Below are 24,936 nucleotides of genomic sequence, written 5' to 3'. Positions count from 1 at the left end.
GGGTGCAACGAACAAGCAAGCCGGGACGACGGGAAGGGCGATGAGGATGATGAGGATCGCGACCACAGACGCAAAACCCGACCTTCAGCAGGGCCAGGTGTCGGGAGACAGGTGGACATACATACATGCATGCATACTGTGTAGGTCATAAAGTGCGGGGACGTTCTCCAGGGCTGAGAGGGGACGGCTAAAAGGGAAGCAGTACCCGGCCGCAAGGGGCCCTGCTGCCACGCGGGGGCGGGCGGGGACACACGCGGATCATCTTCAGCCCTGGGCCCTAGGACCCACGGCCAATACCAGCAATGGATGGATGCCTATTCCCACCTTCCCCCCATATACGGGGCCACCCACCCCGCCACACACACGCACACATACACACCCGCGCCTCACCTCATCCGCCACGTTCACACTAACACCCCCCTCCAGCAACTGACCAATCCGAACCAGGTCAAACGCCAAACAGGCCTTCATCAGGGCGGCCTGATGAGGGGGGAGTGGGGGTGGGGGAGGGGCGGTGTGTGTGTGTGTGTGTGTGTGTGTGTGTGTGTGTGAGAGTGCCTATGCTTGTATATGTGTATGTACGACCAGTACAGCACCCAAGTGGGAGGTGTGTGTCCTGACGCGCGCGCCGGGTTTCACGCCACAGCACCTGTTGTGAAGCTCCCGGGGAACCTTCAGATCCAACGCCGCCGCCGCCGCCGCCGCCGCCAGCGTCACGGGCGGTAGCCCACCGAGCCACAGCGCTGTGACCTGACACGTCGCCGGCATCACCACCACCACCATCACCATTGGTGTTACTGTTGCCGCTGGCAGCGGCAGCGGCAGCGACAGCAGCGGCAGTCGTCGGTAACCCAGATGACTCCGCCGCTGCCGCCGCCGTCGCCGCTGTCACCGTCAACAGCTCCGCAGTCCCAGCGGCCCCCCTCTCGCCTTCATCCTCTTCCTCCTCCTCCATGCTCCTGGTAGTGGCGACCGCATCGGCAGACGCGGCGGCAGACGCGGCGGCGGCGGTTGGAGGAATGGTGAAGGCGTCTGTTGCCGTGCACCTGGGGCGATCCAGGCTATCCTGTCCGGCAACACCAGAGCCGGAGCGGAGACCGAGAGCCAAACTAACACAGCCCGCTGCCGACTGCTTGCTGCCGCTGGAACCGTTCTTCGGTACGGCAGGTAGGTACGGCATACCCGCCGGCCGCACGACGCGTGGGTTGCAGCCGTACCGCCGTAGTAGCGCCGCCATCTCCTCGACCACCCCCCTCAGCACCTCAGCTCGGTCGGGCCGCCGGTATGCCGCGGCCGCCGCCGCCACTCGCCCCTGGCCCGGTCCCGGTCCCGGGCCGTGCATGCCTGGATCCGTGCCCTGTCCCCCTCGTCGTACCTCCCCCATCAGTGCTGCCAAGCTGAGCGGGCCCTTGGGGACCCTAGGAAGTGAGGCGACCTGCGCGGGGAGGGGGGGTGATGACGGGGGGTGGTGACACGAACTCATACGCACGTCGCATGTGCGGCCTTGCCGACTATATGATGACAATCTCTCTCTCTACCAAACGTACAAACAGAAAAACAGACACACATACTCTTTCTTTTAACCCCTGTCCCTGCACTCCAAACACGAAGACACACTGCGCGCGCACCGTGTACCCTCCCGCCCCCTCCCGCCCCCTCCCGCCCCAGCCCCCCTCCCAAACCCACATATGGCTCCACCGCGGGTGGTGGGTATCCGCCACTCAGCCACACGGGAATGATCCTCCGCTGGTGCCTGTCCGCCAGGTCCACCTCGCGAAGGCTCCATTTGCTTTCGCCGTAACTGGGGGAGAGGGGGGAGAGGGGGGAGAGGGGGAAGAGGGGAGGAGGAGAGAGCAGGCAGCAGGCAGGGGATGGATGCGGTGAGAGGAGTAGCATAGTGACCGGGGGAAGGGTATGGATGCAGGCGGAGGGCAGTGTCTGTGTATACGTGTATGTATCGTGTGTATGCCTGTGCACATGTATGTGAATTAAAGGGGGAGGGGATGACCCCTAGGGCCACAGCAGCAGCAGCAGCAGCAGCACAGCTCTCACCCCGGGGTGCAGATGACCAGCACCACCTCGCAGTTTGGAATGGCCTTGGCGACCTGGGTCGCCCAGCGGGGGCCCTCCCCCTCATTCCCCTCATCCTCCACGACGGAGGCAGGGCCAGGACCCGCGGGGAGCACCGCGTAACCCAGTTGCTGGAGAGCGTCACGTAGGTCCCAAACCAGGCTGGAAGGAAGGTAGGGAACATGGGAATAGAGCGAAGGGGGAACAGGGCCAGCATTGCAAAGTGCGATATGGCGTTTGCCGCACGGACGATGGAGAGAATGGGTTGGGGAGCGATTTGGGTAAGTTCGCGTTACGGCGTCGCGAGGAAAATAAGTTGGTTTATGTAATTATATAATGTTAGTAACATGGGATTGTCTGCGGATGCGTAAGCGGATGTATAGTGTCATGCGACGGGCGTGGGGCCAAGTTGGTAGGGGGGCGGGATTGAAGTGAGCATGGACTGGTGCCGGGCAGCTTCGAGTGCTCAGGGAAGTCAAGAATATGTAAAGTTCACTTTTGTATGTTGTTTGGGGGTTACGGTTTGACTATCGGTGCGACTATGACTTGCTTGGGAGCCGAATGTCGCATGGCCGACGGCTCCTCTCTCACCCGCCATCGCCTCCGTTGTAATTCTTAACGCAAATATCCTTCTTTTGGTAGCTTATGACTATTTGATAATGGTTGACGCTTGGTGAAGGAGAACGCGTAGAAGCTAAATTCCTTCGGAACACGTCCTGTTCCTGTTGACTTCGGCTCCAGCTTCGCCCTCCAGAACTAGATGGCATTCTTATTCATCAAAGTTTAACTTGCAAGGGCTACATAAAGTTGGATTTTCAGGAAGTGTGCGTGCCGATGGCAGTTCAACTGCCAAACGTCATACATCTTGTAGCTTACTGAGAGCATGGGGCCTTTGTTATCGCTTGCGTGTTCTTTGGCCTTGCAGCCTGGTCCCCTTTCGAATCAAAAATGTTCGACGACGGTAGGAATGGCCAGCGGCTGTACGAATCATTACGGGTAGCAACAAGACGACGACAGGGAGGTGGTTTTTATGGATATTGCCCGATATCATCGATGCTTGGAACATATTAGTTTCGTAAGTCAACCCATGGAGGAGGACAGCGGCTGTGTGACGCGCCACAACCCATCACAACCTCTGCAGAGCCCCTTCCTCACGATGTCAGCCGCACATCTCCCATCTGGCCTTTCCCGCCCCAGTACCAACTTTTCCAACCACATTCATCGCTTCATTCCATATTGCTCCGCAACTAATCCTGTCATGGGTCCTCACGTTCCCGAGCTGCATTGCCTTCGTCGCTGCGCGTTAGCGCACTCCGTACCTTGTCCCCCCAAACCCGTCCCCGTTGTCCAAACCAGCTCCGATTCAACCGAGACCCCACCCCCCTGCCCATACCAGTCACGAGAGTCCCAAAGCCCTGAACTGACGTGCCCGGAGCCCCACCCACCCCGGCAGGCCCCAGTCCCGAACCAGGCCCTTTGGGCCCCTTGTCCTTAACTGATTTACTTGAAGTGGAAGTGGACGGCAGGCCATGCTGCCAAGTACATTTGATTTGGGACGCATAATGCTGATGATATAAGCAACACAACCCGCTAAAAGGCAGAAGAGTAAAACTATTTATGTAATTGTTTGCCTGATGAAGTCACTAGGCCACAAGGAATGGTGATGATTTAAGGAACACACACGGGCGCGTGCAAAGGAGGGCCACGCTTTTAAGTGAATCGTATCCTGTGCGGGGGCGCTCCCTACAAACTCTGAGCCGCGATAGGGGACAGGTGATGACATGAAAGTGTGCTTCATTGCATTGATATGAAAGTGTGTTGTGTATATCTATGTTGTGAATGTACGTCTGTACGTGTGTATGACCTCCCCGCTGCGCTAGCCAGTCGATCGAGCCGCACCACACGACACCACACACACAAACCGGCAGTAGGACCCCTTCGTTGTATTGGCTTGTATCGGCTTCTAGTGTGTTCTTCAGCACAACTCCTTCGCGAGAATTCCCCAAAACCCCCACTGCGCGCCGTCCCGGAGGCCGCCGCTATCCCTACCGCCGCGTCCCCGCCCCCGCGAACATCACTACTGCAACTGCTTTTCCTATCCTGCCCCTACCTCCACCTCTGCACCCCTACCACAGCCGTTGCCACTGCCTCCCTACAAATCTTCTTGTCGCTTGCTGGTTGACACGGTTGCCGCCGCCGTCGTCGTCGTCGTCGCTGGTGTGTTCGTGGTTCCGGAGCCAGTTTTCGTCAACGCGGCCGCCCTCTGCTCCCACGCCTCCTTGGCCGCATACCCCAATTGCGATATCCTGGGCACCAGCTCCTCGTACAAGGTCCACACCAGGGCGGTCTGGGTGGTGCGCTTCAGGATGCGGGGGGCCGCACCTGGGCGTGTAGGGGCGTGTGGGGGCGTGTAGGGGCGTGTAGGGGCGTGTGGGGGCGTGTGGGGGCGTGTAGGGGCGTGTGGGGGCGTGTGGGGGCGTGTGGGGGCGTGTAGGGGCGTGTAGGGGCGTGTAGGGGCGTGTAGGGGCGTGTAGGGGCGTGTGGGGGCGTGTAGGGGCGTGTAGGGGCGTGTGGGGGCGTGTAGGGGCGTGTAGGGACGTGTGGGGGCGTGTGGGGGCGTGTAGGGGCGTGTAGGGGCGTGTAGGGGCATGTAGGGGCGTGTAGGTGTGTGTAGGGCCGTGTAGGGGCGTGTAGGGTAGAGTGAGTGTGAGTGTGTAGGACGGGGGGGCCGGTGGGTTTCACGACTTTGCAAACAAACATGCTTCCCTGGTGCTACTGCTACTGCTACTGCCCTGACCTGTCATCAACGCCGCCGGTCCCTGCTGCCGTAACGCCTCATGTAAAGTGGCCCACGCCCCCAACCTTGCTGCGGCCGTGAGTCCTGAACCCGTCGCCGTCGCCGTCGCCGTCGTGGCGGCGGCGGCGGTGGCGGCCGCGCCTCCTAGCCCCAGTTGCATGCGTGTCCGTACGACATCCGCTGGCTGCGTCAGCAGTGTTGCCGCCACGGCCGCCACCACACCGCTGGCGAAGTTGACCAGCACCTGGGGGCGGTCCTCCCTGGAGAAACCCTCCTTGAGCCGGGTGTAGAACATGTAGTACAAACCTGTGCGAGGTGCCGTGGGCGTATGTGTGTGCATGTATGTATGTATGTATGTATGTATGTATGTATGTATGTATGTATGTATGTATGTATGTATGTATGTATGTATGTATGTATGTATGTATGTATGTATGTATGTATGTATGTTTGTGTGTCAAAAAACTTCACGTCACGAACAGGCGTCTGCGAGGGCTGTGCTTCAAGACGCAAACGCCCCGGGTAGGGATGGCAGTCACTCGAAAGCAGTTTCAGATGAGAGGAAGAGGTCCCCGCTGGCGGGCGTAGGGTCGTGTGGTGGTGAATGTGGAGTGGAAAGAACGAGAGCTAGCGAGCTGGCGGGGGCGGGCGGGGGGCCCAGGGGCGGGATTGTTATTTCACGTATCCCGGCCGGGCCGTGAGGGGAAGCCGCACAAAAAAAACTCACACATACACATACACATACATACATATACACGTCAGAGGAAGGTGAGGACGACGTCAAGTCAGCATGACACTCGCGCAAAATTTTCGGCTAATAAATATTTGTACGACGGCTCACCCGAGTACGGCGCATTCGTGAGCACTGTGGGCCACAAACCGCGAAACAAGCCCCTCACGCCCTCTGTTCGCACAATCGTAGACATTGCATGGAACGTGTCCCGGTACCGTGGTACGGCAGCGCCGCCGTACGGCGCCGCCCCTGTTGCTGCTGCCCCCGATGTCGATGCCGAAGCGCCCGCCGCCGCCCTCGCTGCGCTCGCCGTGGCCGCCTCCCCGGCTCCCGCCCCGGCCGCCATCGCCGCAGCCCCCGCCCCGGGTCTCGCCACGTCAGCGACGTACTCCATGCGTGTCTTCACGACAGTCACCGGGCACAGCAGCACTGCTGCGATCGCGCGAGATATGCCTGGAAAAAGGGGTACCCAGGTATTATATGTTTGCACCTCACAAACATATGTAATATAATTTCCGCACACACACACACACACACACACACACACACACAAACCCCGACCTCACCCCACCTCCGGACATGGCTGCCCCCACGTTGCTGAGCTGCAAGTTGCCATCCACCCCGGGGGCGGAGAGCAGCCACCGGATCTGGGGGGAAAGAGAGAGCCCGGGGGGGGGAGGGGGAGGGCAGGGGGGGGTCCGTGCTTGCGAAGGGGGGAATAGGGACAGCCTCCATAATAATTGGGGTATCCTCCACACGCCCTTGCGTTCGTTTCACTTAGGGGGTCGTGTGCGCTGACCACGTCACCGGGTCCGCTTGGAACCGATTCATCACGGCAGCCGCAATCCCAATCCCGCCTCTCCTCCCCTCCCCTCCCCTCCCCTCTCCTCACCCCAAAGCTCAGAGTCCTGACCATCTGTCCCCAGTTTGGCCTCCGTATGCGGCCTCAGTCCAACGTCGGCAGCTGACTCCCCTTCTTGCACATCACAGGATTGCTCTCTCCTCCCCCCCCCCACTAACCTTCCCTCACACTCCCGCGTCCAGTCCCTCTCTTCATTTTTCTCTCCAGCCCCCGTCCAGGCCCCCCACCCCCCCAGCAGTCACCTGCTCCAGCAGCACGAAGTGCATGCCGGCTCCCAGCCCCACCCGGATGACACTGGGACCCGTGCCTGCCCAGAAGCCCCGCAGGCCCTGAAGGGAAGGGGGGGTTTGGAGGGGGGAAAGACGAACCACGAACGAGTGAAGGGATTGGGGAGGGGGGAGGATCATCCGAACGTGAAGGGTGGATTGGGGGACAGACGAACCACCATGGAGTGGAGTGGGGGACCGCCCAGGGATTCAAGGAAAGGAGGAGGGAGCATCGTCACGCACGTCAACTCGAATGGCCCACAAGGCCCAGATGACTGCGTGTCGAAAGTGGGTTGCCGTTGGCCCCCAGCTGCTACGTCGCCTAGGAGCTACACACTGCAGACTCTCAAAGACACACACACACACACACACACACACCAATGTGGTAAAGCAGGTCGACACATCGGCACATGTACCTGCTCAGAAAGCACCACGCGCGCCGTCGCCAGCGTGCCCCGCACGACTCCCCGCGCCGCGTCAGCCTGCATCTTCGTACGAACAACGTCGAGAGGCTGTCGTACAGATCCCGTGCACCATTGGCATGTCAGCATTGGCCACCAAGATCCCGTTTTGCGTCGGTGCGGTGTTGCAGGGAAAACGGCGGGACGGGGGGCTTACGGGGCAATGAGGGTGAGACAATTCGAGACATGTGAGCAGCGGCACCGTAACGAAGGATTGTCGGCAGTGAGTTCAAGGGCCACATCAAGGGGAAGGAGAACCAAGGAGGTAACAGGCCTCGATGCCGCGGCGACATGGATGACCCCCGTACGGCACAGCTGGGTCAACCGTGTGACCTATCCCTTTTTAAGGTAGCAAGCACCCACCTGGACGCATGCGCTGATAAGGGAGCCGGAGATGGCCCCAGACAACGCAGACACAACGCTGGGTGGCTTCTTGGCACGCTTCCCGTCTTGTTTGTGATGCTGGGGAATGGCAGCTACGGCGCCTGGGTCAGAGACGCCTTCAGAGGGCACAGTTGTATGCGCCATGGCGCTTTTATTGGAAGACATTTGCTCTACGGGAAACGAAATGGGCTACCGACGGAACCTTTTGTGCGAAAGGATGGTACAGACGGTAGAGCTATCTTGCCATGAATTGACTCCTAAATGAGTATAAAAGTAAGATAGGATATATCATAAAGCTTTGTGACATAAAGATGCTCTCGATTGTGCTGTTCTGGCACTGCATGAAACGTGCACGACGATTACAACTAACGACTCTTCATCCCCGAAAGGCTTGCGAATAATTACTACGCATGTTACGAATTAGATTCATAAGAGGCATATTAACGTGTGTTATTTTCCGCCATTCCAGCATTGGAAAGCGCCGCCGAGTCGTAGCCATGCGCCACACGGTGCTTTACTGATTGACGGGAGATCGGTAGCTAGATCCTCTGCGTATCACCATGTTACTCAAGCGTTGCAGCACCGCCTCATGCCGCGTCAGCCATGTGAGCGGGCGACGAGCGGTGTCTATCCCACCACGGGTGCGTCAATCTCCCTGCCCACTCTGGACCACAGCTGCACGGCCCCGACCAGCCTATCCCGATCTGGGTCATCCTCAATTTCCCATCCCCATTCCAAATACACCTTGCTTTTCACCCTTTCCTCCCCCCTATCCGCAGGCCTTCGCCTTTCCCTCAACCCCCTACGCGCAATCTTCAAGCCCGCCCCTCCTCCCTCCCACCCTGGGCACATTGGCGCCAATCGACCTCGGTTCCCGGCCGCTCAGCTACCGCACCATCACCACAGACCCCGTTTTCCGTCCCGTTGTTAGAAGCGACCAGCAAGACGCCCCAGGTCCTCCTAAGCTGCTATCCCGCCACTTGACCTCCAACCCCCTGCACGCCCTTACGGCGTGGCTGCGCGAGCAAGCGGTTCGGCTGGATCTGGCCTTCGCGGCCGCCATGGACCGCAACCCTTTCGCGCACTGGGCGGCGGCGGCAGCAACGGCCGCGTTGACCTACCTGGTGAGCGGTGGCGGCCCACTGCGGGAAGGGCCTTATGGCGGTCGTGATGACGGAGTTGCCTGCAGGGGTTTGGAGGGGTTTGGAGGGGTGGGGGGAAGCGCAGTGGTCCACGTGTTTACCCCCCCTCCGCCCGGTCGATTAATGCGTCGGCAACTGTCTCATCAAAACTTCCGCACGCATCTCACAGTGCTCCATCCATCCATCCATCCATTCATCCTCTCCCTCCTTCCTTTCTTCCCCGACTCTTCGACTCTCGCATGGCGCACAGGGTCTTCATCCTCTCAGTGTGCTGCGTCTGGGTATTCCTGCTGCGGCGGCTGACTGGCTGGAGGCCCGCCTGGGTGGCGAGTGGGCGGTGGGCCTTGTGGGCCTTGTGGTCCTGGCAGTGGGGCTGCTGGCGGCCATGTGGCAGCTGAGGAGCTGGGTGGCCTCACACCTGGCCTTGATGAGGTGCGTCGGTGTGTGTGTGTGGGGGGGGGGAGCGGGTGGTAGTGGGTGGCTGCAGCCGGGTTAGGGGCTGGGTGTTGGTGTTGAGGGCGCGTGTGGGGTGGGCTGGTGGGTGAGGGGTGAGAGAGGCCGACAGGGCGGATAACCGCTGACGCTGTCCTCCAGCCGACCTGCCGACCTGCCGTTGCTGGTGGGGGCTGGTGGGCAGGTGACAGGTGTATTAGGGGGGCTCTGGGGACATCCACGAACCGCAGCTACCTGCGTGCCGTACAGCGGGGCAAGCCGGCGGCAGGGGTAGTAGCAGGGGCAGGGCCAGGTGATGGGGGGGGCGGGGAAGCAATTGTGGCGGTTCGGGGGGTTACGTTCGCGCTGCCGGAGGAGTGTGTGTGTGTGTGTGTGTACCGGCTAAGGTGCTAACGGCGCCACAACCCGTCCTCCCCGTTTCCTTTGTCATCTTAGGCCGCGAACCCAAATGATGATTTGGACCTGGACGGGGGTATAGAGTGGTGTATGTTTTGTGATTACCGCCCCCTTGTGAGACCAACCCACCCCCAACCGAAATATCTGATGCTACCGTGCTACCGCTATCACAATCACGACCCCAGGTTTGAGGCGGTGGTTCGAGCTGCCGCCGCCGTCGTGGCCTCCGCGAAGGAGGAGGAGGAGGCGGTACGGGCCACCGCCACCACAACAACCCCACGGACGTCGTCACCATCACCGTCACTAGCAGCAGCCGCAGCAGCAGCAGCAGCAGCAGACCGGTCGACATCACCTTCAACATCGACATTATCATCTACGTCATCACCTTCGCCTGCAGCAGCAGCAGCGGCAGCGGCGGCTCCATCAGGGCCGTTCCTGAGTTTGGTTCCGGAGCCTTTGCGGGGATTGTTCGCGGGCAATTGGAAGAGCACGGACAGGTACGGTCCAGGGAGAGGGGGATTCTATTCGAAGTCGGGCTTTTTACATTTGGAAGGATCCAGGATCCATTCATGGCCGGCGAGCGGGCAGGTGGGGGATGCGTTCTCAAGTGAGTGGGGCTGTGTGAGAGTGGGGCCGTCCGCCCACACAACAGACCTGTACCAGCGTGCGGTGCATGCGAGGCGCCGCTGCCGCCGCCACCGCCGCCGCCTCGTGTCGATCCCCCGACCTGGGCCGGACCCGCTTGCTGTCCTACTTGCGCCTTGTCTTACGGCCGTACGGCTTTACTGCCGCGCTTCCGACACGGTTTGTGTATTCCGCACTTGACCGTACTGCACAACGAAAATGTACGGCATTCAGGACGTGGCTACTGCTTATCATGGCGGGCCGCCTGAGCGCGCTATATACCGCGGCGAGTTGCCTCCTGTACGGCACTGCCACCGCCGCGGCGGTCACGGCGGCGGTGGCTTACGCCGTAGTGTGCTTCGGAGCCTCGCTTCTGCCCCTGGCGCTGCCGCACATTCGGCATCTGCTGGCGGCATCGCCAAAGGTTGCCGGACAAGGGGGTTCCGCAGCTCTGGCGGCGGCGACGGTGCTTGCCGATGCGGCGTTCCTGATGGCGCTAGCGCCGCTGGCGCCGGCGCCGGCACGCGCCGCAGCAGCGGCGACGCTTGCGGCGTGTTCTGGCCTGGCGGCGGTGGCGGCAGCGGCGTCACCGCGACTGGCGGCGTCGCAGGCTGCACCGGGCGACGTTGCAACGTTCCATGTTGTCGTACGGCTGCCCACCAGCGGTACACTGATCGACACCACCCGGGGCCACCAACCCTTGACGGCTGTTGTGGGGGATGACGTAGCTCCGGGCGTCGACGGCGGCGCCACCGCCGACGGCGCCGCCGAGGCCTCCGTGGCAGCGGCCGGCGACCCGCAAGCGCGCTTCCGGCCTCTGAAGGCGTTGTTGGCGGCAGCGGTGCTGCCGGGCATGTACCTCGACGAGCGCCGGACTGTGGAAGTGGCCGTCGACGGCGACGACGGCGGCGGCGGAATGCCGTTTCGCAACCCAGGCCTGGTTTGGTGGCAGCCTGTAGATGACTTGCAGCGGAAGTTGGGCAGTGAGGAGCGCGCGCTGCGTGCCGGCGATGTGTTTTGGTACCCGGTGGGAAGCCTGGTTTCGGAGCTGGGCGCCAGTGGGCGGCTCAGTACAGCAGCGCCATCTTCGATGTCGGGAGCGTCTTCATCGGCGGCTGCGGCGCTGCCAGGCGCGGATAGCTGGGGTCCTGTGGAGGTGATCGCGGCTAGTGAGGGTTGGGTTCAACTTGATGCGAATGCGGGACTTCGAGGGGGCCAGGCGGAGGTGGAAGTGCAGCTTGTGGGGCTTGGGAAGAAGAAACAGTAGACGACAGTTTCGGCCGTTGTTGTGGCTGGTTGGTGACACAGAAGGCAGGAGGGGAAAGAGGGGGCCCTCGGGTATGTGGGTGGATCTAGTGCTGGTTGTTTGAACTGGGTTGTGTGCGGTGGCGATAGCGATAGCGGTAGCGGAGGTGGTGGCAGCCGCGGCGGCCGGGCTCTGGGGTTAGTGATGAGGGCAGGATGGCTGCGTTAGGTTAGGAAGCAGAGCGGCATGGGGACGTGGGTTCCCACGTTTGGGCGGGCGGGTGAGTGGGAGGAAGAGCAGTGGCAATACAACGCGGGCCGTATATGATACGATAGGGTTGGGGGGGGGCAGGTTGGGGCGACGGGGCCCCGGGTGAGGAGGTTATGATAATTCGGACGCGTGTGGGGCCACCAAAGCCACCATGTGTGTCAGTGCCGTACTTCAGACTGCTGGGGGCTGAGGCGGGTTGTCTCTCGACAGAGGGGGTGCGATGGGCTGTGGAGGAGTGAGGCTGTGAAGATGATGCGGAGGTCGAGGTGGTGTGGAGCCTGCTCCTGCTGCATGTGTGTGTATGCGTGTGTTATATGTTGGGGGAGAACCCTCTTTGCAAACGTGTGACCTGTGTGTGTGTGTGTGTAAATAATCTGAACCGCAAGGAGGGAATTCCCGATGGTGGTGTATGTGTGTGTGCGTTGTGAGGTGTCTTGTAAGATTGGCACAGTGACTGACGGGAGAACGACACTGTGTTCGTTTGTATGTATGTACGTTTGTATGGCTGGCTTTTCTGTCGTGTAAGGCCTTCACACCTCCCGACCCCGTTCCAAGCAACCAAATGATACTCTCAAGCCACACCCGAACATCACCAACCAGCAACAGGGCAACTCTGCAGCCGCCACCGACCTCACCAATAACCCGAACCGGTTAATCCTTTCCTTTCTTCCTTCCGGGCGACCGATTGGCGAGTGGGTAGTGGAAAGCACCAGTTGCTTGCGGACACATGCAGAACGGGTCGCCCTGCCTTACATTTATTGAAGCCTCTTTTACCTCACTCACGTCCCACATCATCATCATCGCCACCACGCGGCGCGACGGATCCTCCAGGGGAGACCAGGGACAGTCCTTCTACACCAACAGGAGTAACACGCGGGGAGCAACCTATCCGCAACTTTTGGCAGGAATCTAAACCCTTTTTGCTGCGCCCGCCCAGCCGCAACCGCTCTCCTTTTGGAAAAGTGAAGGCGGCCCTCAGCAAGGAAAGTGCCCTACGGACACATTCCCTCCGGAGCTCCACATCTTGACAAACATATCCAAGTCATGTCTAACAAACCATCAACCACATAGCCTTTGGCAACGAAAGGAAAAGAATCGCGGACAACTTGCTGGCAGTGATGTCGCGAACCGTCGCAAACGCACGGGACCGTGTGACCACTCCCAAAAAAATATCCTTTCAGATTCCCGGTGTGTGTTGAGATCCACGCACCCACTAAAAAGACCTCTGGCGCATGTTCCTTCCTGCGCGCAACGTGGCCAACGAACCAACCTCCTCTGAACAAGAAACCGACCAACTAACAACAATTCACTTCATTACTCATATACTCAATCGACTCAATCCCCCGATACAATCTCACCCGCACGACCCACTCCTCCGTGTATCTACCACACTGGACATTCATGGCAACGGCAGCTGATCCAGATCCTCTACTTAGCTCTGCGGCTCCTCTTCCCCTGTCGGGTTGCGAGCGCAGCCGTTCCGGATTGACTGCAACAACACCTCTCGCACTGCCATCACGCACTTCCAATAGGACAACGCACCATCCTTCACACCTTCATGTCACATCTTTATGACTCCACCAGAGCCTTCGCGGCTGTCAGGCGGTAGTGGCCAGCAGGGAAAACCGGTCAGGTATAGGCCTCCACGTACTTAAACACACACGCTTACATACACACATACATACATACATACATACATACATACATACATACATACATACATACATACATACGTACATACATACATACATACATACACACATACGTACGTACATACATACAGCTTAACCACCCTGCAACAACATACATACGTACACACAATTTGGGGAAACGAACGCCGCCAACTGCTCTACAAAAACGAGACGAAGGATACAACATATCTGATACAGGTATCAGAAGCAAAGAAGAGCTGCTGAGGGACTGACATTGTCCTACGTAACGCCATCGCAGGTTAGGCTATATCGGTGCAGACTGCACTTAATTACAGACTGCACAATTAAATACATTAAACGACAAACGGGTACGGCAGACGAAACGAAAACAGGGAATGCACTCCACAGCGAACGCCCTCCACAGCATGATGCCCAAAACGAGATGTACTATCAAAAAAAACCACCTTTTTCTCCGCCGTACACCTTGTAACCGCCGTTTCGACCCTCACCTCGTAACGAAACGCACAGCCCACAAGGTTGTGTTGCATTACCCATAGAGCCAACACGCCCTCAAGGGAGGTTGACGACAAGGGGATTGGCCATCAAAACAGCCGCACAACTAAAATTACGGGCCGCCGTAAGGCAGCGCTGCACACCACTGAAACACTTCATCACCATATGGCCATACCAGCAAAACTTTATTCAGGCAGACTACTACTGCTACTGCTACTGGCAACCTGGAAGCAAGCTGTGGTCGCAGTGACTCTGGTCTAGGCTGGCGACTGCTGGGGGGTTAAGACAGCCGCGGTCGTAACTCCTGCACCTGCGGGGGAGGATGATGACGACGAACACGACGGCGACCTCCCAGGGCCTTACGGCCGGCGAATCGAAAGCATACCTCAACAGCAAAACCTTTCTTTGCATAATCCGTTTAGAAAGCAAATTTATTTGAAATAAAATAAAAGTACGACACAAGAAGGAAACAAGCCCAAATGAAATGGAGCACCATAAAATCATAAGTACGGCATCAAAAGGCATTTCCAAACGTAGCGATGAACGGACCGAACGGACCGACCATCAAGCCTACCCTTGAGCGCCTGGAGGGCTCGAACAACAACGCTTCGTGCGCAAGGACTGGCGCATCATCTCCGTGTGATATGGGTAAGCGCTGGCCCAGCAAGGTGCGTTCAAGAGGATCCTAAAACGTCATTAGACTTGATCTTCTCTGCGCGTGCATTAACATATAGACCAGTACGGCAGGTATACGAGTACGGCAGGCCCAGGCGTCTCAAGAACCTCCGGGGCCTGGATCGGAAATCTCCATCACCGCCCATGCAATCCCCCAACGGCGGTGCACAACGCACGTCTTTGGGTTGTTAACCTAGGAATCCTTGCAATCGCTATGACAGCGAGCAACACAACGACAATGCAGTGAGGCGAGTGCGGGGACGGGTCCATAGGCCAGTCCGTCACGCAGTCTGTCAGTCAGTCCGTCAGTCCGTCAGTCACCACCACAACTGCCATCACGAACCTCAGGTCACTCAGTCAGCCGCAACAAACTATGAGCTCTGCATCCGTTGCTCTGTCGCCAGACAGATATTTGTGAAGTGATAAGGCCTATCTTGGCGATACGGAGAGGGGTGGCCATGATGCTGCTACATACAGCGGACTCATACACTCATACCTCCTCTCCCGTCTTCCCCCGGACAGCAAGGGGGGCCCCGACACCGCCAAACGAGCACGCAAACCTCAACCAGCGCCCGCCGTTCCCCCATAGCTAACATGGACATGCCCCGCTGCTCTACACCCTGGGTGACTCAACCCTATATGACCAAACCATCCCAGCTTTAGTCCGCTTACCTTTAGGCGCACTCAGCGGGCGGCTCATGTCTACTTGAGTGCTGCTGCTGCCAGGAGTGTCCAATGGTACATGCTGAATAAAATACCCCCAGGTACCGCTTCCAGACATCCATCCAGGCCAAAAGGACACAAACTTGCATCAGTTATCTAGCCAGTAGCCCCGACAATACTCTTAAAAAGCTTTCAGCGCCCAGCTACAGAAACGAGAGTAGTAGTGCGCGTATAAGCCGGTTATGAACCAGGTGCATGTCCTTTCCTTGCTATGAATGCAGCGCCGCGAGAACATCCCTTACGAGGCACACATACGAGGCCAGCGCGGGAGGGCTGAGCCAGCCGCGAGCTTCAGTGGCGGCCCGCTGCCGCCGCTGTCCCGGTGCCGCCCTCCTCCAGCGTGTGGCACCATCATCCCCCCCCATGCTGATGCAACATTCCTCTGCGCGGTGCAGCTGCACTTGGGGGTTTGCGGGGGGGACTCAGCACAGCTACCCGGCTGGTATAGGAGGACCCGGGGGAAGGCGGGACTGAACGGAACCGACCAACGGCCATCCGGAGCTCCGAAACCAGCACCGAAGCAGCAACAACAGAGGCGCAGCTGCTTAGACTTTGAAACGATTAATCGACAAGCTCGTAGACAGCTGCTCCAGGCGTCCGTTTTTGCACTGTTAAGGTGTCGCCCTCCGACCACCCGCATATGCTGCTGCTGCAGGATGCATCAGAAGCGATGCCGCGCGCAGACCGGGCTGCCGTCTCATCCTCCTGGTTGTTGGCCCCCACCTTCAGCAACCCGAGAAAAAGCTCCTCCCTCCACAGACTGCGCCGCCGCCGGCTTGTGAGCCGCTTCTGAACCCCGTTCAGGCAGTGACCCCAGAGCCCCCGCGTCAGCACCCTGCCCCGTGTAATCCAACCCGCAGTTGTCCGCAGCATCATGGCAGTTTGGGTCGCCAAGCTGCCCTCGCGCCGGTTGCTGCTGCTGGACCGCTTTGTGGTGCTGCTGCTGGGGTCGCTGTTGCTGCTGTGGCGGCTGCTGCGATGACCGGGGCGATGGCTGCGGACATCTGGCGCTCTGTACAGCATGCTGCTGACCTATCTGGTCCTGATAATTATGGAGGTGGTGGTGGTGGTCGTGGTGATGGTGGTAGTGGTGATGATGGGCTGTAACGAAGCCGGGTCGTACGGCAGAGGGTGACGCAAGCCGCCAGGTTGCCGCAGGCGCCGTTGCCACTGCGCCACTCTTTCCCCCCTTACTAGTACCAGAAGAAGAAGAAGCACCAGCCGACCCTAAACCGGGTCCACTTCCGGAGTCAGGGTCCACGGGGCGACCTGCCGCTCGCAGCACTCGAGCCACAAGCTCATGGCCTCCCGCCTCCGCGTGCCTCAGCGCCAGGCCGTTCCTCGCGTGCGGCTGCGCCCCCGCCACCAGCAGCGCCAGCACAACACAGCCGTGCCCCGCTGCGGAGGCCTCAACCAGCGCACGACTGCCATCGACTCGCGGGTCAGCGCCCGCAGCAAGCAGCTCCAGAACCAGCTCCAGGTGGCCGCCGCGGGCAGCCTCCGCCAGGGCGCCGCTGGCCGCCGCTCGCGGGTCGGCGCCGTGACGGAGCAGCAGCCTCGCCGCCGCAACCCTTCCCTCATGGCAAGCGGCACGCAGCGGCATGCCGTTCTCCGCACGCGCACTGACACCTGCACGGAGGAGCACCTCCATGACTGCCACGTGGCCCGCAGCGCTGGCGGCGACCAACGCGCGCCCGCCGCAGCTGCCGGCGTTGACTCCAGCGCGCAGCAGCGTCCGTACGACCAGGGTGTCACCCGCGCCAGCCGCGGCAGTTAGCAGGAAGCGCTCCTAACGAGGAATATGAGTGGAACGCGACATGGAGTCAGTACTAAAAAATCTGATGCCCAACACAGGCCGATATAAAAAATAGTGACTCGAATCTTAATGTAATTATCAAGAATATAATGTACCTGTGGTTTTAGAGCAGCGCCAAGCTTAAGCAGCTCCGTCACAATGGCATCAACTGCCGCAGCGCTGACTTCGCTGTGATGCACCAGGTACTCTCTAAGCCCCGGCGACCCGTACAATCGAAACAGAGCTGTATCACGGCCGTGGAGCCTTAACAAAAAACGCGCAGCAAGCTCTGGGCACAATAACGCCGTTCTAAAGCTTCGGCATAAAGTCTTGCAGCTGGATGCTGCAGCCGCTGCACCTGACCCAGATGAGACGAGAACCAGATGGAGTATAGGCTCTGGAAGGTCTAGCAAGATAGGCCTGCTCTCCGTTTTGCCGAGTTCAACCGTCGCACTGCTGGGCAATGATAACTTACATATTGAATCCGAGCAAGCTACATCTGTATGCATTATCAGTGTCTTAGGTTAAAGACTCCCCGACCCCGAAAGTTGGGAATGGCCGCGTTCCTGTATCGCCACCGACGTAGCAGCCACTCTAGAAGGATTTCCAGCAATGATCTGGCTCTTGGGATGATAAATAATGATATTATACTACTTTGGTGTTGACGAGCTGCGCAAAGCGCAAGCAAGGATATCACCTAAACTCTGGATCACAGCCAACAACTAAGAGATATTTTGCAATGACATGCTAGTACTGTCAGCCTTGCAGGCCCTTGAAGCGCGTCCGAGTAAGGCAGATGAAGATTGATTAGAAGGCCTAACTATAAATAGTACGGAACACGAGTAAAACGTAATATCTGCGCTCTAAAAGTTATGTTCACGAGGCAGAAAACTTGTCATGCTGGCACAATGACGATTTTTTGCTTTATCTATTCGCGGCGGTAAAGCCGCACTCTGCAATCAAGTAATGGGCAGCCGTGGTCGCGAAGGCCCATTCACCCTTCATCGAGTCTTCCAGAATTTGAAACTGAGCTGGCTTCATGGTACAAACTATTGATTGTGAAATTTTGAAATGTCGAAGCTTTGGTCCACATCATAGCAGTGAGGGGTGCCCCTGCGCGCAACCTTGCTGTGCAACCCGACCGCCCTCCTCTTTCCCAGTCGTGGTGTTTTGCGCCGCAACACAGCGCATATTCAGAAACCACCCTGCTAGAGCGTCAGATCATGAGGGACACCTCAGGCTTCTTGCTGGTCGCCTTTCTTACCGTATTGCTCTGCAACGCTTTGCAATGCTCTGCAATTCCTCGTACGGGCTCAGTTGCGTCAGGAAATGACGGAAATGGCTGGATTTAAGAACCAAGATATTCATAACAGGGTTTTGTTGGCCCTCATCCAGGTGCTGCTGGGCCCGCGGCACCTGCCCACCAGTCCAGCTTTGCGAAGGAAGCAAAAACACCGCAAGCTCCGGCCGCGTGCTGTAGAGGGCTGTCGAGACGGAGTTCACAGCCACCACCAGCACCTACACTATCATTATCATTATAATCATATTCATCACCAGGTTTATGAACGGCGGGGTGCCGACCCGACCCGCAGGGCGATAGAGTCAGCACCCGCAACCGCAGTTTGTTCTCCTCGCAGGAAAAACAGCCTTCAGGAGCCCAGGAGGCTTAAAAAGGGCAGGAAAGGCAGGGCGGGGAAACAGACGGGTATATTCATTGCGCTGCCGCCCCTCTGCCCTTCTCGTCAGGTGGTCCTTGCTTTCCGACGTTGAAGGTGTACGGAGGTTACTCGAGGCTCCTGACCCAGAGGAAAGGACAGACGAGAAACTATCCGCTGTGTGCTGCCCCGCCTCGCTGCCTGCCTAGGACGGTGCACAAAATGCTCGTATCTGCCTGTGTTTCTTCGTCACCAGCCACGTTCGCAGGGTAACTGGAGCCGCGCCCAAGGCTCCCGACGCTCTTGGATGACAGCCTTATGCAGATAGGCGCTCTGAAACGCTGAGCTTGCGCTTCATGCTCTCTCTAGGCCTGTCAGACGAGATGCTTAGGACCAGCAGGGAGGACCTTGGTGGCAAATCATAATTCCTAAACAGGAAAGGATGTGGAAAGAAACCTCTTTTTTTGATTTGTTGTGCACCAAACTGAGTTGGGATGGCATTACGGTGTAACGCGCGGTACGGGGAAACATGCATGGCACTAAAATGAATTGCAGGAAAAGAACGAGCTCCCCTTAAGCTGGACTGCGTAAACTCATGGAACTTGCGGCCCAAAGGTTAAGGTAAGGTTGTAAGGAAATTGTAAGATACCCTACGGTAATCCCAATAGCTCGGAAACTCTCATTTACACATCACCCATCTTTTAAACGGGGACCGTGTGGCTTTCTTACATGGCCTCTGTCGTTGTTGGAGCCCGTTGGAGCCCGTAGGTAGGCAAGTGTAAAACAGTATGAAGGCGTTACAGCGCCCTCCAATAGATCTAGTTCAAGTTTCACGCTGTTTGGTGTTCGGTGGGGCTTGGGAAATGAATTCCCAGCCCGGCACGTGAGGCTGGTCAAGACCCTGGAAACGGGCGCCTCGGAGTGCTCAGGGGGGGTATTCTAAAGGACAATATTAACGGGAACTGCTACATAAACCTACGTTGCAGGATCTCGACAATGTACAAAAGCCTTGAGTCTTACAGGCAAGGCAACGACCTCCCAAGCAATCTGCAAGCACCACACATCCTAAGCCAGTGATGTGAGTAAAAACGAGATGTTTTCTCTGTTTATAATCTAGTCGTTTATGAAAGAGTCCTAACGAGGCTTTTTATGGGGAGGCCATGTCACAAAGTCACCCACGTGGCGACCATGCAACCGAAACGCGTTGCCACGTGCTTGGCAAAAAGTGAATCTCGCTGAAAAACTTAAAATCCGTCTTGGGGTTGCAACTAATCATGTTTCAAGGAATGACGGGTTTCTTTTGTTGACTGAATGCATGTTCAATCCAACTATGCCCTTCTTCAGACCAGCAACACAAAACAGGAGACACAGCGGCCGCCCAACAATCCAACCAAAAAAAAATCCTATTACCGAAAAACATCATACATTCGGACATGCACCCTCTTATGGCATTATCCTACCCGGAAAACGACGGCAGCTTTGGCCTGCTGGGCTTACGGCCTTACGAAACTCCCCGGTTTGGGGCCTCCCCTGGGCTCACACAGGCGCTTCTTGGGAAGCTGCTTCACAGCTTGAAGTTTACGCTGGCCATAGCTATCGCGTGGATCTCCTCTTTTTTCAACACTGCCCTTTCTGTTGCTCGCTTTGGTCCTGGGGGCCATAAAGGCCCTATAAGCCCTGAGATAAGGTACAGTAGGTTAGGGGTGCGTTTACGCGAACTTACACACAGTCGCAGGTGCGAGTCAAACAGCTGGTCGCGGACCCCGTTCGACAACTGAGGTCAAGGCCAGCTCCTCCGACAGGTGCTGCGTGAACGAACTCTTGGGTGCGCGCATAACCGCCATGACACGATGACCACCAAAGACTGCTACTCACTGGCGCGGTTTACCCCCGCCAGCCCAGCCGAGCCCTTCCAGCATGGATAGCTTTCCAGTCTTCGCGTCGTTCATCTAGTTGCCAGAGGAGTTCCCTGCCTGGTGCCATCCCGGGAGGCTTAAGGCGCCACTGTCTGTGTGTATGAGGGCTGATTAGGCGCTTTGGGGAGAAAACGGAGTGCATCTACTCGGGAGTTCCTTGCCGGATGTAAATGATATGAGTGTCAAGTCCCGACCCCACCCGACTGAGGTTAAAAGTGGGGCCCTGCGCGGGACTGAATAAGCAAAGTGACGTCACGGGAAATGGAGAGCGATGCGAACCACAGAACAGCAGATCAGGAAAGCGAAAGGGAATGAATGCGTGGCATATGAATACACGGCATGTCCCAGTAGGTGGTTTCCCAGTCCGGCTTCCCTTGGAGGCTGTTTTCCTGGAAGCACGGAACCTTGCAGCGAAGTTATAATACAGCTTGTGCATGTTTGGCTACAATTTCCCATGACTTTCCACGCTGGACGATGACACGCATTCTCATAGGACAGGACAACAGCAAAATTTTGCTGGCGCGCAAATCCAGGACGCCTGCCTCCTAAAAACGCACTCACCGGCGCCCGCTACCGGGAGAGAACCAATACCGGGAGAACGAGAACTGCATGTGGGCCGTCTGGACACTCATCCAATCCCCCATGTCCTCTGTGCTTTCCGCTTCAAGGCAAGGCAAGGGCTGACGCACGCCGACCACACCCCGTCCCGCCCCGTCTTTATACTCCCAGCGCACCGCCTCACCACCATGGGACGCCGCTGCACATCGGCTGTCCCACCCCTCCTCCAACCCCCCTCCACCCATACTCCTCTTCACAACCACCAGCACCGACTTTAAGCCCATCATCGCCACCGTCGTAACGACCACCGTCCTCTGTCTGCGTTACACAATCAAATAGTCCGTTTTCCCACAAGACGTAGTCGTCATTCATCCGCCTGGCTGGACTGATATGTATGTAAGCGGGAAGCGGGTTGCAAGGAACGCTTGGGAACTGGGGGCCCTGCCGGCCTGGGCGGATGAGGGCAGGGCCCAGGGTTGGGCAGGTTCCCCGGACCCGGCACCTGGCGGCTACCAATAGCGCCACAGCGAAATTCGGTTTATGCCTGAGGCCGCTGGGTCGCGAAGGTCCTTGTGGGAACTGCCTGCCCACCCGGCCACTAGTCAGCAACGTTGGGCGACCCTCACGCTGCAGCCTGCATGATTTGTTGCTGCTGCAGCAGGCCGTTCTGGCGCAGGAATGCGTTCAGGGCGTTCACAAATTGTTCCGACCTGTAGCAGTGGTGCCCGCGGCAGCAGCGCGGCAGGAGAGGAGTTGTGTATGGGATGCATGCACGCAGGTTTAGCATAGCGCCATGGGCGCCCCCGGGTCCCTTCCCCCCGGGTAAGTGAAGGGACCCGGGCGAAACACCACTACCGTGGGGGCCGAGGTTTCTCTTTCTTCACATGCCTAGATTAGCGACGAGTTCGCTGGTCCTTTAACCCCGAGTGTTGCTCTTGCCTCTAAACCCCTATCCGTGCATAGCGCGTTGAGACCTACTGCGGCACTCACTGGAACGGTTGACCTGGCACGTACAACGGGTTCTTCACCACATACTCCACAAAGATGTCGTCATACAGCGCCTGCAGCACGTCTGTGAGGTCCGGAGCCTCTCGATGGGTATTGAGCACCAGCTGCAGGATACGGTGGAAAGCCCTGGCCATGCGGTCCCGCGACATTTGCGACACTCGACCGGGGTCCACTTACCTTGATGCCCGACGGCACCTCGAGAAAATTGCACTTGTAGCTATTAGTTGTAAAGCTCCTGAATTTACATCCTTGTCCAATTTTACGTGGTGTCCCAAGCTGTGGCTTGTTCTGACTGCGATGGCCAAAAAGCCACTAGGTATACAGAAAAGGATCCTGTGGCTTTGTGCATATTTATTTACTATGCTTACTCCTTGGGGTCCATTGTTGCACAAAAGTTGCTTAGGGTCCAGAACAACCCAAACATTTGTTTTTGATCATCCTGAAGTGTACCTGCACCTTGCTTTACTGACTTGGGACGGAACCATTCGTGATAATATATACACGTTCCTTGACGGTTGAAAATGTAAACATTGAAGCAACCCATAGTTCGCGAAATGTGAGGTGTGAGGCTTCCCGGGGCACTTACACCGTGTGACAGCAGTGCAGCGAAACTGCCTCGTGTAAGGAAAGCGCCATGCCGGTACATATACCCCGCTGGCGGACGGTCCCCTGTCCGCAACGCCGTACATCCTGACCGTTCCAGCGGACGCCTAGCGGACGGTCATGGAAACGATGGTCCAAAGCTCCAAAACATCTGTATGTAGATGATTCACGAGACGCTAATAATTAATGCTCCAGCTTGCACTCCTTGGCAAGCAATTAACGCGCAAAACACTCGCCAGGAGAAACTAACCCCAAAATTGTGACGCACATAGTCAAAAGGCTTCTAGCATAAAAGGAGAAAGCAATCGAAAGAAAAAAGACAACATCCCAAGGCGCGCGGCGGACATTCTAATGACCTGTTTATGTAACCTGCTTAAATAACACCAACGCACTGGAACAATTAAATCATGCAATAAGGTCATTGCAATGGCCACAAGCACTGGGCATTAGTGAAAGGGATTCAGCAAAAACTGACCGTCACGCCCAACACGTCGTTCCATCCCTTTGTCGGCTCTGAATGGCACAATGAATGCTCTACTGGGTAAATGATCATTTGGCGGTGGAAATAGGCCATTGTATGGCATCCGAGCTGGCGCACAGCTTGCGCATGTCCCCAAGACCCAACACGGCACCACGCCCCGCACCCGGTTATGCCCTTGTCCTGCATTCCGCCTGCCAGCCTATCTGTGCAACACAGCGCATGGCGGACAGGCCAACCAAGCCATACCAAGGTTTCAGTGAAGACTGGGGTCCCAAGCTCTCAGAATCCCAGACTGCCAGGCTCCCAGGCACATAGGCTGCCAGGCACACAGGCTCTTAGAATCCCAGGCTGCCAGGTTCCCAGGCTGCCAGGCACATAGGCACACAGGCTCTTAGCATCCCAGGCTGCCAGGTTCCCAGGCTGCCAGGTTCCCAGGCTCCCAGGCACACAGGCTCTCAACATCCCAGGCTGCCAGGTTCCCAGGCTGCCAGGCACACAGGCTCAGGCTGCCAGGTTCCCAGGCTGCCAGGCACACAGGCTCAGGCTGCCAGGTTCCCAGGCTCCCAGGTTCCAGGCACACAGGCTCCCAGGCACAAAGGCTCTTAGAATCCCAGGCTGCCAGGTTCCCAGGCTGCCAGGTTCCCAGGCTGCCAGGTCCCCAGGCTGCCAGGTTCCCAGGCTGCCAGGTTCCCAGGCTGCCAGGTCCCCAGGCTGCCAGGTCCCCAGGCTGCCAGGTCCCCAGGCTGCCAGGTCCCCAGGCTGCCAGGTCCCCAGGCTGCCAGGTCCCCAGGCTGCCAGGTCCCCAGGCTGCCAGGTCCCCAGGCTGCCAGGTCCCCAGGCTGCCAGGTCCCCAGGCTGCCAGGTCCCCAGGCTGCCAGGTCCCCAGGCTGCCAGGTTCCCAGGCTCCCAGGCACACAGGCTCTCAACATCCCAGGCTGCCAGGTTCCCAGGCTGCCAGGCACACAGGCTCAGGCTGCCAGGTTCCCAGGCTGCCAGGCACACAGGCTCAGGCTGCCAGGTTCCCAGGCTCCCAGGTTCCAGGCACACAGGCTCCCAGGCACAAAGGCTCTTAGAATCCCAGGCTGCCAGGTTCCCAGGCTGCCAGGTTCCCAGGCTGCAAGGTCCCCAGGCTGCCAGGTTCCCAGGCTGCCAGGTTCCCAGGCTGCCAGGCCCCCAGGCTGCCAGGTCCCCAGGCTGCCAGGTCCCCAGGCTGCCAGGTCCCCAGGCTGCCAGGTCCCCAGGCTGCCAGGTCCCCAGGCTGCCAAGTCCCCAGGCTGCCAGGTCCCCAGGCTGCCAGGCACACAGGCTGCCAGGTTCCCAGGCTGCCAGGTCCCCAGGCTGCCAGGTCCCCAGGCTGCCAGGTCCCCAGGCTGCCAGGTCCCCAGGCTGCCAGGTCCCCAGGCTGCCAGGTCCCCAGGCTGCCAGGTCCCCAGGCTGCCAGGTCCCCAGGCTGCCAGGTCCCCAGGCTGCCAGGTCCCCAGGCTGCCAGGTCCCCAGGCTGCCAGGTCCCCAGGCTGCCAGGTCCCCAGGCTGCCAGGTCCCCAGGCTGCCAGGTCCCCAGGCTGCCAGGTCCCCAGGCTGCCAGGTCCCCAGGCTGCCAGGTCCCCAGGCTGCCAGGTCCCCAGGCTGCCAGGTCCCCAGGCTGCCAGGTCC

The 24,936-nt window shown here is 58.5% G+C and overlaps 5 protein-coding genes across 5 annotated transcripts in view; 1 reads left to right on the top strand and 4 right to left on the bottom strand.

The window, feature by feature from the left end:
• The window catches only part of VOLCADRAFT_99597 (uncharacterized protein), a gene marked incomplete at both ends in the record, with an annotated part of 4,540 nt that extends 1,703 nt beyond the window's left edge, over positions 1-2,837 (bottom strand). The window contains 5 exons of the mRNA XM_002958277.1: positions 391-480; positions 830-1,435; positions 1,687-1,801; positions 2,053-2,232; positions 2,662-2,837. Coding sequence (XP_002958323.1) covers positions 391-480; positions 830-1,435; positions 1,687-1,801; positions 2,053-2,232; positions 2,662-2,837 — 1,167 coding nt within the window. The remainder of the gene's footprint in view (positions 1-390; positions 481-829; positions 1,436-1,686; positions 1,802-2,052; positions 2,233-2,661) is intronic.
• A 1,385-nt stretch (positions 2,838-4,222) lies between these two features.
• Positions 4,223-7,738, bottom strand: VOLCADRAFT_99596 (uncharacterized protein; the record flags this gene model as incomplete). The annotated part of the gene is made up of 7 exons (XM_002958276.1): positions 4,223-4,452; positions 4,868-5,173; positions 5,709-6,053; positions 6,172-6,247; positions 6,705-6,791; positions 7,145-7,240; positions 7,553-7,738. 7 exons carry the CDS (start codon positions 7,736-7,738, stop codon positions 4,223-4,225), a joined length of 1,326 nt encoding a protein of 441 aa, XP_002958322.1.
• A 395-nt stretch (positions 7,739-8,133) lies between these two features.
• VOLCADRAFT_99595 (uncharacterized protein) lies at positions 8,134-11,455 on the top strand (the record flags this gene model as incomplete). The annotated part of the gene is made up of 5 exons (XM_002958294.1): positions 8,134-8,214; positions 8,353-8,697; positions 8,966-9,147; positions 9,750-10,061; positions 10,423-11,455. The coding sequence occupies 5 exons, from the start codon at positions 8,134-8,136 to the stop codon at positions 11,453-11,455; spliced, it is 1,953 nt and encodes a 650-aa protein (XP_002958340.1).
• Positions 11,456-14,126: 2,671 nt separating this feature from the next.
• On the bottom strand, positions 14,127-20,666 carry VOLCADRAFT_99594 (uncharacterized protein; the record flags this gene model as incomplete). The annotated part of the gene is made up of 5 exons (XM_002958275.1): positions 14,127-14,179; positions 15,991-17,056; positions 17,179-17,306; positions 20,258-20,394; positions 20,593-20,666. 5 exons carry the CDS (start codon positions 20,664-20,666, stop codon positions 14,127-14,129), a joined length of 1,458 nt encoding a protein of 485 aa, XP_002958321.1.
• Positions 20,667-21,673: 1,007 nt separating this feature from the next.
• On the bottom strand, positions 21,674-22,791 carry VOLCADRAFT_84432 (uncharacterized protein). The gene is made up of 4 exons (XM_002958274.1): positions 22,568-22,791; positions 22,377-22,491; positions 22,182-22,303; positions 21,674-21,901 (listed from the first exon to the last, which is right to left on the bottom strand). The coding sequence occupies exons 1-4, from the start codon at positions 22,741-22,743 to the stop codon at positions 21,814-21,816; spliced, it is 501 nt and encodes a 166-aa protein (XP_002958320.1). The 5' UTR covers positions 22,744-22,791; the 3' UTR covers positions 21,674-21,813.
• Between the last annotated feature and the right edge of the window lie 2,145 nt (positions 22,792-24,936).

Source organism: Volvox carteri (assembly GCF_000143455.1).
Source record: "Volvox carteri f. nagariensis unplaced genomic scaffold VOLCAscaffold_90, whole genome shotgun sequence".
Lineage (NCBI taxonomy): Eukaryota > Viridiplantae > Chlorophyta > Chlorophyceae > Chlamydomonadales > Volvocaceae > Volvox > Volvox carteri.
This window is presented reverse-complemented; position numbering and strand designations above follow the sequence as displayed.